Below are 13,126 nucleotides of genomic sequence, written 5' to 3' on the forward strand. Positions count from 1 at the left end.
ATCGATGAGAATTATTTAAAGATTTCATAATAATTATAATTTGATTTCTCTCGCTCTCCATTAAATACCTAAAAATAAAATTGTTGCTATATTTTCGATAAATTAATTTTTTAAAATTATTAAAATTCAAAATAAATAATAATTTTTTTATTTTTTAAAAGGAAAATAAAAATATAATTACTTTTTACATAAATTAAAAATATATTAATATAATTAAAACAATAAATTTTTAATAAACTTTTTAAATATATCATATAATTATTATTAAATTATTTATAAAATAATAAATTTTACTCTTCAATGTATATTAAATAAAAGTATATTATAAATTTAATAAATAAAGTGTCATATATTATTTAAATATAGACATTATTTAATTTAAATATATCATTTTTAGGAAGTTAATGATTTAATTAGTCTGAGATAAATAAATTATTAAAAATTTTGAACTTTTGATGAAGTTAAGAAAAAATGTTAATTAAATAGAAATTAAGTTACTTTAACATTATAAGATAATAAAAAAAATTAATAAATTTATTATTTTAATTATTAAAAATTAAAAATTATGTAAAAACTAAAAGTAAATCATAATGGAGTAAAACGTTAAGAATAAATCCGTTGCCCATTTCCTGACCCTTTCCCTGTCATCGTTTATAGAGAAGATAGATAGAAGTGGAAGTAGTCTTCGTCGTACTTTTTCATTTTTCATTTCCCAAATCAATATAAATAAAATAAATTTCTGAAAATTTCTCTGCCCACTCATTCTTTCTATTCATTTTCCTGGGAAATTTTAATCTTTTTCTCTTTCCTTTTTCTTTTTTGAAAAAATGAAAAATTTCGGAAGCATGGATCCATGGGCACTGCATGTCAAGAATTCAACTCATAGTCCTTTTTGTGTCAGGAACAGTTCAATGATTCCCGAGAAATCAAATTCCTGGAGTTTTGGAAAAGTTGGGGTATTCGAGATTAGGGTTTTGGGGAGGAAGCTCTCTTCTTCTTATTCTTCTTCTTGCTATGGGTATCATTCGTTGGTTATCAGAGCCATGGCCAAGAAGAATAATAACGGTAACCTCTTTTGATGTTTTTCTTTTTTCTCCTTGAAATTCCCTGTGATTCATTTATGTGGAATTTCGATTTCTGCCTGATTCCTGTTTGGACTGCTGCTTATAGTGTCGTTGATATTTGTAATTTGACTATCTTGCTTTATGTTGAGGGATTCGAATGATGTGTGATCAAAATTGGAATGCTTAGGCATGTTAGACCAACTGAAGAATTAGATGGGAAATAGGTTAATGACTGGAAATACAATGGTGACGGAAAACTTCTGTGGTGTGAAGTTATTTCTTGAACTGGAGATAATTCATTGAAGAAGAAGTTTTCCTCTACAACATGTAGAAGCTATATGCCCATTTTGTTTGATTGTACATTTGCATGGGGTGCAATTTCATTTTATCACAGTGCACAGTAAGGCGGCTGTCTTTCTTGAATGGACTTTTAGCATTATAGAAGCTGCTTTGGAGAGAGAATGATGCTTTAAATAAATTTTCCAAGTTAAATGTTAAAATTCAGTAGTTCACTATCAAATCTGCTTAGCATTTTTCATCAACAAGTGGGTAATACTGGTATTCTATAAATTATAGTTTTCATGCCTTTATGCAATGTGCAAGAAGCATAGAAATCAAATCCTAGAATGTCTTTCTTTCTTTTTTAATTCAGGATTTTTCTCTGTAGGAGCTACACTTTAATGATTTGAGGGGTATAATCCTGATACAGAAAAAATCTATAAACAGTGTTACCAAATAGAAACAGATAAATACTTGATTATTGAATTGGGAGTGAGATGAAAAAGAATGGTTTTAATTTTAGTTTCTTTGATAGGTGTGATTCATATATAAATTGAATGCTACATAACAATTCAATTCAATGTTTATTTAGTCATTTTGCTAGGGTGATGGAGGATACACTTTGCTTGTGAACTAGGAAATTTGAATAATATTATTAAACTATGCCCTAAGCACTGCAGGTGAACATCCAGATTTTGGTTGAATTATTATAGTCTTATTTAATGTTTAAATACATCGAAAAGTATTTGGCTCATTTTGGTTAGGTGCTTTCAGTTATGGGCTTTCTTGTCTTTCAATTGTAACTAGTGTGGGTAAAAAATTTAGACACCTGCCCTTTGATTAGGATCTGGGACTAATATTTTTTTTTTAGTTCGTTTGTATGCACAATTTTGATATTTGTGGTTTTTGTGAGATTTTGCTTAGTGTATGGATTTTTATGTATCATGGTTAATGATAGTTTAGCACCTTATGAGCATTCTGTGGTGAAGTACATTTTCATTTCACAATCTCTCTCTTCATTGTGGATTAGTTGAGGCTTCAAGATTAGAATTCAAAACTTTAATAGGAAGGTTATACCATTGGCAAAATTATTATCTCGAGACTGGGAAGCTGCTAATGTCGGTTTACTCCTAACATTTTCCAGAACCTGTACTTGGTCCTCTGTTGATTTGTTAGGGCCCTGCATTATTGGTGAAACTTAGGATTGAGTTGAGTTACTTGTAAATGCTTTTTGAATCTTTCAATTGCAAGGATAAATGAACAATCAATGAAGCTGGATTGTCAATTTGCATGTTTTGGTGTTTGGAATTTGGTAATGATCATTGGTAGGTCTCTTTTGTAAATTATTAAATTATCATTACAAAATTTAAGACCTTAGTTTTGGACTAAGTTAGCTGTACATTAAACCCTTACATATAATTAGGCTCCTTTTAAGGCCCAACAATCAAATTTTGAAGTTTGAACAAATTGAATTGAAAATTACCAAAATATTATTCTCATAAAGCAAACCTAAATAACATAGACCATAACTAAAATTATAATGATTCTATTGCAATTCACTGGACTCAAGAACGTCCATTGGCCGTGTTGAATACGGATTGTAAGTTTAGAATGTCATTCAAATTTGCTTTTTCAAAAATTCATTGTTAACGCCACTGGTTTTTGTGGTTGCCAACCAAATAAAAATATTGTTGCTTATCCGTGTTCAAAATCTTGGTATCATGAAGGCAATGCAAGTTCTCGAATTCAGTTTGATATGGGGGAGTATTTACAACTAAGGGGCAGTTATATGTGTTCACTTATGCTAATTTTCTACATCTAGTGCATGTCTTGCAAGTTTTTTCATTAGAAACCTGTCTCTCATGTTTTAGGCTAAATAGACATGCTGATTAGCAAACATAAAGACCTTTGTTTATTCTTTTTCCTGATATGTGGTCAAATTCATCTAGGTTTTTGAAAGTCAATGGCTTCTGTTTTTATAATTGCAAGCTCCTGAAGTCTATTGCATAGTGCATGAGGAGCTATTCACGAATAAGGAGATGTTATATCAATTCCTTAACACTTTTTTTTTCTCTATCTGATGTCTGTTTTGTGAGTCTTTTTGTTGGAAACATGTCTCTCATATTTTAGGTATCCCAATGTTGAACTAAGTTGCCATTTTTAATGAAGAAGTCATTGATCATGCTTGCACATGATTGTTGCAATATATATATATATATACAATGCTATTTTTCACTCATTGAATGCATTCAGGTCATAAAGTCTTTTGTTGAAATCATGTCTTGACCCTCAACGCAATGGCTCCCCACCCCCCACCCCCCACCCCCAACCCCAACCCCAACCCCAACCCCAACCCCAATTTCTATTTATTGTTTATCTTAAATTGTCGTATGACCTTGTGGGTGTGTTCTATTAATTTGACAGGTAGTTTCCAATTTTCATATATTCTAAAATCATGTTTCAAGATTATTCGTCTATTATGATTTTGCAGCATATGCCTCGATCTTAAGAATTTATGCCTTGGAACCTTCATCTTAAAACTCTCTTTTCTTTATTTAATAAACCCCAATTTTTAGTTTGTATACGTTTCTTGTGGCTTATGTAGGGTCGCTTGAGGAACATTTACCCTTTGTTTGGATTGAGTGAAATGCAGAGAAGAGAAAAGAAACGAAATTAAATTTCTACCCTTTCCCTTGTTTGGACAAAATTAGATGAGAGAAAAGAGGAGAAAAGGAGAGAAAGGGAGAGAAATTTGATGTCTCAATTCCCTTCTATTAATCCAAAATATTTCTCTCCAATTTGGAGAGAAATAGAGATCATTAGACACTATTAATATTAAAATTACTTGCATACTCTATATATCATGTAAAAAGAAAATTATAACTTGTGGCAATAAAGTAATTTTATTGGGAGAGAAATTTTTACTTCTTTTCTACATCCAAACAATGGAAAAGAATTTTTTCTTTTTTCTCTTCATTTCTCTTCATTCCCATTGCATATGCAAGGATCCAAACAGAAGGTTAAGGCTGGTAGTTAGAGACTTTTACCATTTTTTTTCTCCTTGCGGTTGAAATATATTGTAGTCATGGATGGATCTGCAATGGGACAACCTTTTAGATGGAAAATTAACGTGGAAGGTAATTTTATGTTAATTTGTTGTTCCCTTATGGGAAATTTTAGGGAAGGAAAATTAAGCTTCCTTTAGGAAGCCTGCAGAACCTTTGCAATTCTAGCAATGTTGCTCTTTTGTTTGGGAAATCGTGTTGGAGAAGACATTGACCGCGGAGAGCCTTCAAATTAAGATGAATTATTATGGCTGATAGATATTTAATTGGATCTAATTAAGCTAGTGCAACCCCTTTTTTGAGGCGTGTTTGGGCTTACAGCTTTGGGCATTGTAATATTTTGTCTTGGAAGAAATTTGGTTGACTGCAGAATCAATTGAAAGTTATTTGTAAGGTGTTCCTTAATCCAGTGTTATCAAGGCGAGGGCGAGAAGTGAGGTGATGCCTTTTTAAAAAAGGTGACAAAGCCAAAATGTTGTTATATTTTAAATATACATATAAATGCTTTAATGAACATCCATATTTAAAGGAAAAAGTACATGTTCAAATGAAATATAGATATTATTTGCAGCAATAGAAGAAGAGAGAAAATTTTAAAAAAGAAAAGGAAAAATAAAAAGAGGATTTGCTGATGTGCCAGGTCCAGCAAAGAGAGAAGGGAGGATGAGAAGGAGAAGGAAAAAAAAGGAGAAGACAGAAAAATTAAAAAAAAAAAAAGAAGACATGCAGCTATGCAGGTACAATAGGGAGAGAAGAGAGGAGAAAGAAGAAGAAGAAAGAGAGAAAGGAGGAGAGACATACCTGACTGATGGTATTAGGAGCAAGAAAGAGTAAGAAATTTGCATTTTAGTTGATGCAGAAGTATTATATGCTATGTGAAAGAGATGGAGAGAGATCTCTCTTTTATTGTTTAGAAACTTTTTTTTTAAGGGCCTTGCTTCAGTGAGGCATTGCCTTTGGCACCTCTCGCCTAGCGCTTTAGTGGACTGAGGCGTCGCCTTTGTGCAGGTGCCTAGCCTGGCCTCGCCTCTTGCCTTTCTTCCCTTTAACAACACAGCCTTAATCATTTAGCTAACTTATCTATTTTGGTTAGGAATATGAGGGATCATTTTCTTTTTGGCAAAACTATATAAAAAAGGCCAAACCTTTAGCGCATTTATCAATTGTAGCCAATTGTTTTAATTTTGTAAATTTTAGCTTAATTTTAAAAGTTTGTATTAATTTTAACCATTAGTCAAAATTGAGAGTTGGAATTGCTTACATAGTTCTTGATGTGGCTTCGATAATATTATTTAATGTATGGTTGCTGATGTGACATGGAGTCTGATGATGAAAAAAATCCAAACCAGTTTGATTTTTATCAATTATAGCTCAATTTTAAAATTTCATTTCATTTATAGCCAACTGGCTAATTTTAACTAATTCAATTAATATATTATTACTTTATTCAATAAGAACTAATATTTTATTTCACTTTTTTAAAATCATTTCTTATTTTAATTAATATAATAAATAAAATTTCCTTTGTATTCTTTTAATATATATTTATAAAAGCTTATTTTATGAAACTATATAAATTATTTTACTTCTCAAAATTAGAAATTTACAAATAAGTTCTATAAACACACTTTAAAGAAATAAGATGGGAGTATTTTTATTTTACCAAGCAAAATGAAATTTTAATTTTGTTGTATTAAGTAATAAAATACTAATTTTGATTTAGTTACATCAAAATTAATCAACTGACTATAATTGAAGGAAACCTATAAAATTAGGCTATAATTAATAGAAGTAAAAAAAAATGTTTGGCTTTTTCTTTATTAGATTTGATGAGACATCAGCAACCGTAATTAAAATAATAATATAATATGCCATGTGAACTTCCACGTTAGCAATCCTAATTCTAATTTTGACCACAGGCTACAATTAATACAAACTTTTATAATTAGGCTAAACTTGACAAAATTACTTTGGCTAAAATTGAAAAATGATGAAAATGTTTGGCATTTTTTTTTTACTATTTAGCCTTTCTTTTATTTGTTTCCTTCTTTTCTTCCCCATGCTATGGACTGGTTTTACACAGTAAGGGGTAGCCCTCTCTCTTGCACTCCCCGAGACACTATGATATCTAAATTTAATTCTATTTCATAATCATTAGAACATCTTTTGTGGGATGAGAAAATCTCTTGGTTCTTGGCATATCAGATAGGCTCCTTGATACCATGAACTTTTGCTTTAGGAAGCAGTATTTAGTGGAGATAAGCAGTGTGACCCAGGTGGTCACACCCAAAATAATTTAATTCAACCAAAAACCAAATTCTACGATCTTGTGTAGAAAAATTAACTAGAAATTACTAAATTGCCCTATAAAAATATAAGATTATTTATTAAGTTGCCTGTTACTAGAATGGCCAAAAATAGCATATGGCTGCAAAAATATTGAAGGTGATTCATGCTACTTATTAAAAACTAAAGCTTCTATTGCATTTTGGGCTTTTATACCTGTTGGAGGACCTTAGAAGGGCAGGTCAATGCCATAGTCATATGCATGGTCTCTTTACGTGCTATAATATTGTCAATGCTCATAGACGAAGGATTGTAATTATAACATTTTACTACTAGGGCAGTGTGTCTATTCAACAAGCTTAATAACCTCCAAGTGATAAGACATACATTAATTTTGTATGTTAAAATACTAGTTTTTAATTTATAGATGTTATATTATGTAGCTTGTCTCACGAGTACATCATATATACTGATGTTATCAACAAAGGTGGAAAAAGGAAAACAGAATAGATGGCGTACTAGATTATTAGAAAATTTCATTACATATTTATATTGTTTAATGCCGAAAAAAAAGTTCAGTACTAGCTTGCACCTTCCATCATGTTCTTTCTGAAAACTTTTTGAACTTTTTTTCTCTAAAATTATTAGTTAATAAGTCAGACAATGGTTATATATTCATTGTATGATAAAGAAGAGGAAATTCCACCTCAAACCAAATTATTGGGTGAAAAAGATTGGGATATATAAATTATATATATATATAGGAGTTTGGGGAGTTTATCCTTGCCGTGAGTTCCATAATCTATTAGATTTAGGTTTTCATATTATATATGTCTTTTCTTTTTCTTTTTGAAGTTTATAATTTGTCATTGTGCAATTTTTTTCCCATTGGAAGGTTTCTTATTCAACAATACATATATTTAAAATTTTTTGAAAATTGCAGAAGGCAAACTATTTTGTTTTGCTTGATAGTCATCATTAGACGTTGGTAGAATGTTTCAAATAATTGTGGCACACTTACGGAAATAATATGTGAAATTTTAATATCTTGATTGAACTATAACGCACTGGATGTTTGACCTGCAAAAGGTTGCAACTTAACAATATTTTTATGTGCTTGTGATGATCTATTCAGGAAATGGTGATCGATCTAATCCTGAAGGAGATGGTTCCAAGGGAGGCAGCTCTTCTGATGGAAAAAGATCTAATGATAATGCTTTCCAGAAGTCCCATCGTATAAACTGGGATTGGAGAGAGTTCAGGGCGAAAATGGTTATTCAAGAGCAGGTGATTTGTTTCTATACTTGATCGAATATATATATATTATCTTTCCAACTGTCGGTGAAATTATGAAGCTCTATGAGATGACATTTAACTGATCTAGAAAGGATGATTATTCTCCCCTATTCAACCTAGTATATTTTCAACATTCTGAGGGATCTTCAGAAGCCCAATCTGGCTTTAAAATTAGTCCATATTATACGGTCCTCTGTAGTTTGTTTTCATGACTAAGGTGCAGGCTATGAAGGAAAATTAGATTTTCTTAGAAACTAACAAGGGTCTTAAATACAGGATAAATGAAAGCGGTAAGAAGAAAGATTCTAGTTAATATTTTGTTTATTAAGCAATTTAATGATTTATATCGTATTCCCTTGTCATTTTGAAGAACAAAATGGAAGGTGCCTAGAACAGTAGAACTAGGGGCCTTGATGTGAAATTTGTATGCGCCCCCTCCCCCCCCCCACCCTAAAAAAAAAGAAAGAAAAACAAATTCTTCTTTCTTAAACTTGACCTTTTGCTTCAGCATTTGTGGTGTGTTGACAACATTCTCGACGTCGAAGAGAATGTCCAAGTGCACAGGGCGCATTGGGTAGAGTTAGATGTGAGCAGTTTCCCTTTAGTAGTTTTAATATAGATGACTTGAGAATATGATGAGTAATGCTGTAAGAACTTTAAAAACCCCTAGTCTATGGTTTTAACAGGCAGAGATTGCAGAGACTGATGCTGGCGGCCAAGGTGGGGCAACCCATGATTCCAAACCACTTGGCCTGAAATGGGCCCACCCTATCTCAGCGCCTGAGACTGGATGTGTCCTTGTCGCCACTGAAAAACTTGATGGAGTTCGCACCTTTGAGAGGACAGTTGTTCTCCTTCTCAGATCAGGAACTAGACATCCACAGGAGGGGCCCTTTGGAGTTGTCATTAATCGGCCACTTAACAAGAAGATCAAACACATGAAGCCCACTAATAATGAACTAGCAACCACTTTTGCAGATTGCTCTTTGCATTTTGGTGGGCCTCTTGAGGCAAGCATGTTTCTGTTAAAAACAGGAGAGAAGGCAAAGCTTCCTAGCTTTGAAGAGGTGATCCCCGGCTTGTGTTTCGGTGCAAGAAACAGTTTGGATGAAGCAGCAGCACTTGTGAAGAAAGGAGTGCTGAAACCTCAGGATTTCAGATTCTTTGTTGGCTATGCTGGGTGGCAGCTGGATCAGCTGAGGGAGGAGATTGAATCAGACTATTGGTATGTGGCTTCGTGTAGCTCGAATTTGATATGTGAGGCTTCATCAGATTCATCATCAGAAAATTTGTGGGAGGAGATTTTGCAGCTAATGGGTGGTCATTACTCGGAATTGAGCCGAAAGCCTAAGCAAGACATGTAGGTAAAAACAATGGGCTAGAGAATTTAAGGAATGGAGTTGGGAGTTAAAAGAGAAACATATGCAGCCCATGCATTGATGAAGCAGAATGTACAGAAACTCTCTTATTAGTCAGAACAACCCTTTTTTTTTTCTTTTTGGTCCTTAATCTTTTTCATTTTCCCCTAATAACCTTGGTAGTTTATGGTTATTGTATGTAATAGTACACCTGTTATTGAAGTAAAGAAAAGTCTCCTTGTTGCAATTATACATAGCCTGTAAAATTCTCTAGTGAAATGAGCAATTGTATGCCTTCTAACACTTGAATTTTTAGAACTTTGTACAGCGTCCCGTCATTACGAATAATGTAGCAATTAAACTAGCAGAATTGTCATATAATTAAGTCTCAACTTTGTTCTTAATAGTAAATTATTTGGTCATTATTTTTCATTTTGTTGAGATAACAGTCATTCTAGTTAATTTACTGTTAGTAGTCTATTCAAATGAAAAGGATTAAATGGTTAAAAATATTAAAACTATGGAACTAAATTATTATAAATTGTTAAAAAATATAATTCTAATAATTAAATTGTTATAATCTATCGATAAATTTTAACTGGAGAATTATTTTATTAACATAACAAAATGTCAAAAATTAAATTCTTATTTTTAAAAATAGGAACTACATTATGAGTTTATTTTATTAACATAATGAAATGTCAAAAATTAAATTCTTATTTTAAAAAATAGGAACTACATTATGAGTTTTTCAAATCTTTAGATTATAAAGAAAAAATTACTATTTAATTCTAATAATACAGAAAAATTCATTAGTTGATTTTTCAATTTTGAAAAATGTATTAAAACGTAAAACGTTTTCTGACGTTTTAAAAAATCCTCTAGTTAGTTCCTCCATTAGTTTTAACTATTAAATATTATAAAAAATTTTAAAATGCCTTTAATACGGAATAACTAATTAGTCAATTTTTTAAAAATATGAGAGACCAACTAATAAATTTTTTAAAATTATAGACTAAATAGTAAAATATTTAATGACAAATATTTAATGATAAAATTAACAGATGAATTAAATAATAGACTTTTTAAAACGTTAAGAACGTTTTAATATATTTTTTAAAATTAAAAAACTAATTAGTGATTTTTTTTATATTATTATAGTTAAGTAGTAATTTTTTCAATTATAAATTTTACTCTTTTATATTCGAATTACATGAGTGAGAACCACAAAGATAAGAAAAGTTTATCACAAGCTAAATAAATAAATTTTAATTCAATGATGTTGAAGTTGCCTTTAAAACTGCATGATGCTGCTTTGGATTTCGCCATGTATTTGGTCGTGGGTTTTGAATATGCAAAATTAGAGAACATCGGGTGGTAATCCTTCCGATATTTAAGTCGATAAAAAAGCAATCAAAATGATCCTATAATATATTTGAAATATTCTTTTATAGATTCAAAGTTAGTTCATTCGTATTAAGACTAGGATCCTTTTTTCTTTTATAATCTATATGTTAAAAGACATTCTATCTATAGGGATTTAGTATCTTGGTTGACGTAGGATTTTACATGTATTTGACATTGTTCTATGTCCTAATTACCTGTTGCCAAACATCATTTTTTTTGGATGCTCAAGTCTATTAAGAAACCCCGATACTCTTGGATTTCAGCCTTTGAGAATTTCGGCCTTAGAGACTGAAACCCTTGATTTTCCATGAAAGGATCCATAGGTCTTACTAGCTCCAGATTTAGTTTCCCAAATATTGAATTGGTCCTTGAACAGTATCATTAGTCCACCCTTCATGTGCGAATCATCCAAAAAATGGAGATGCCAGCTGCTATTGGGACTTCATCAGCATCGAAAGATAATATGGATTCAACAATGGAGTGGAAATTGAAAAACACATATAAGGGAAAGAGAAAAATAAGATAAAAATAGTAGCAAGCCATGAAGAAAAGAAGAATATTAAAGAAATTTCATGGTAATATAAAAGAATCCAATAAAATCTTATACATGAATATAAATAGTGAAAAGAGAATACAACAGAGAAAATTGTGTACCGATAAGTTTTGTATATCTCAATCTTGAAGAAGATAATCAAAGAAATTGCTTTCATAATTTTTATTATTTAGGGTTTTGTATAGAGTACAGTAGAGAGATACAGTTTGAAGAATAGCAAAAAAAAATAAGAAAAGTATAAATGATGGTAAAAGAAAAAGATTAAGAAAATGATTTTGAGGGAAATTTTTGATAAATAACACGTTGAGCATAAGAAGAAAAAATTTGAAGGAAACTTCTTGTGAAACAAGAACTAAAACCCATACCCTGTTTCTCTCAGCTTCAGCCCATATCATGTTTCTTTCTTCTCTCCGTCCAAGTATTTCAGCGCCTTTATGTGTGTCTACCCACCGGCGTTCTCTTCTGCAATGTCTCATCGTTGCACTCTTAAAAACCCATTTCGTGCTTGCCGGCACAGCTTTAGCCCGTTTGATACTCTCTTGAATATATGGGTTCCACTTAACTTTTTAGTTGATCTTCGAACGAGCATGGACTCAGACACTTCATATTCGCCTTCAACGGCAACAACTTTTCAGATTGGGTTATAAGGATTGAGATCATCCCTAATTTGCTCGAGACGAAGTCGGACGGCAACTTTTGCACCTGTATTGCCGACTAGGTCCGTAATTGCAAAAGGTGAAAGGAGGATATCGAGAAAGAAAATGGTAATTCTTCTTCGTTTTCTCTTTTTTTTTTCCTGTTGATTTTTGGTTGTCTTTTTATTGAATTCTATAATAGCATTTGGTCGAAATCAAATTCGGCAATAGTTCTAAAATCAGTTTTTTACTGTTTAGTGGCTAAAGCAGTGCAACCACTAACAGATGCAGGTAACCAAGTTCTTGCTGCGCAATACAAGAATAGAAATAAGTGAGTCCTTCTCTTATTTATGTTGGAAAAATAGGGTAAAATAATGAAACCTGAGTCGTGTTGAACATTGTCCTTAAAGATTTATTTTGTAATCCCCCAGGATTAAACAGGTTCTTCTGGGATCTAATTTCTAGGATCAGAACTGTAATACCCGGCTAGACCCCGGCATCGGAATTCCTATTTTTCCGGTGGATTCTCGGATGTCGAAAACCTCTAGAAGGGTAAAATATGTTTTTCTAAAATGTTTTCATGTATTTTATGGTTTGATCAAGAAAGAAAAATTGAGTTTTTAAAGAAAAGAAAGTTTTGAAGGGAATTGCCAGGTTCGGCCGCCGAACCTCATGTTCGGCAGCCGAAAGTGGCTCCCTTTTGCTGCCGCCGAATGTCAAGTTCGGCCGCCGAACGTGGTAGAGTTTTAGAAGCACCTTTGGCCTCCGAAGGTGGTCTGGCCAGCCACCTATAAAAGGTCCCATGTCCGAAAATGGGCGAGCTTTCTTCTCCATTTTCGGGCAAAGGTGAGTCCATGCCCTTCCACGGTTGGTTTTTATGTTTTTCTTCAAATTATTCATGTTTTGATGAGTTTTAACTTGGTTTTGAAGATTTTGAGCAAAGATCGAAGTTTTGAAGCTTGGAGACCTCAAGGGTTAGTTTCTCTACATCTCCAAGCTTGGATCGTCTTTCCTCTTGATCTTCAAGAGGTAAGAGTAAATCCTCACCCTCTCCTATGTTTTAAGTAAGTTTTGAAGGATTTTAAGGGTATTTGATGCATGTTTAGAGTAAACTTAAAGTGTTAGGGTTTATGTGAGTTTAAGTATGAAATGCATGTTAAATGTGTTGCTATGTGATGTTTGT

The 13,126-nt window shown here is 32.0% G+C and overlaps 1 protein-coding gene across 1 annotated transcript; it reads left to right on the forward strand.

The window, feature by feature from the left end:
* Positions 1-633: 633 nt before the first annotated feature.
* On the forward strand, positions 634-9,598 carry LOC110621244 (UPF0301 protein CAB604). Its single transcript, XM_021765438.2, has 3 exons — positions 634-1,065; positions 7,830-7,981; positions 8,677-9,598. Exons 1-3 carry the CDS (start codon positions 828-830, stop codon positions 9,352-9,354), a joined length of 1,068 nt encoding a protein of 355 aa, XP_021621130.1. The 5' UTR covers positions 634-827; the 3' UTR covers positions 9,355-9,598.
* Positions 9,599-13,126: the final 3,528 nt, after the last annotated feature.

The sequence above is a fragment of the Manihot esculenta genome, chromosome 2 (assembly GCF_001659605.2).
Source record: "Manihot esculenta cultivar AM560-2 chromosome 2, M.esculenta_v8, whole genome shotgun sequence".
Classification (NCBI taxonomy): Eukaryota; Viridiplantae; Streptophyta; class Magnoliopsida; order Malpighiales; family Euphorbiaceae; genus Manihot; species Manihot esculenta.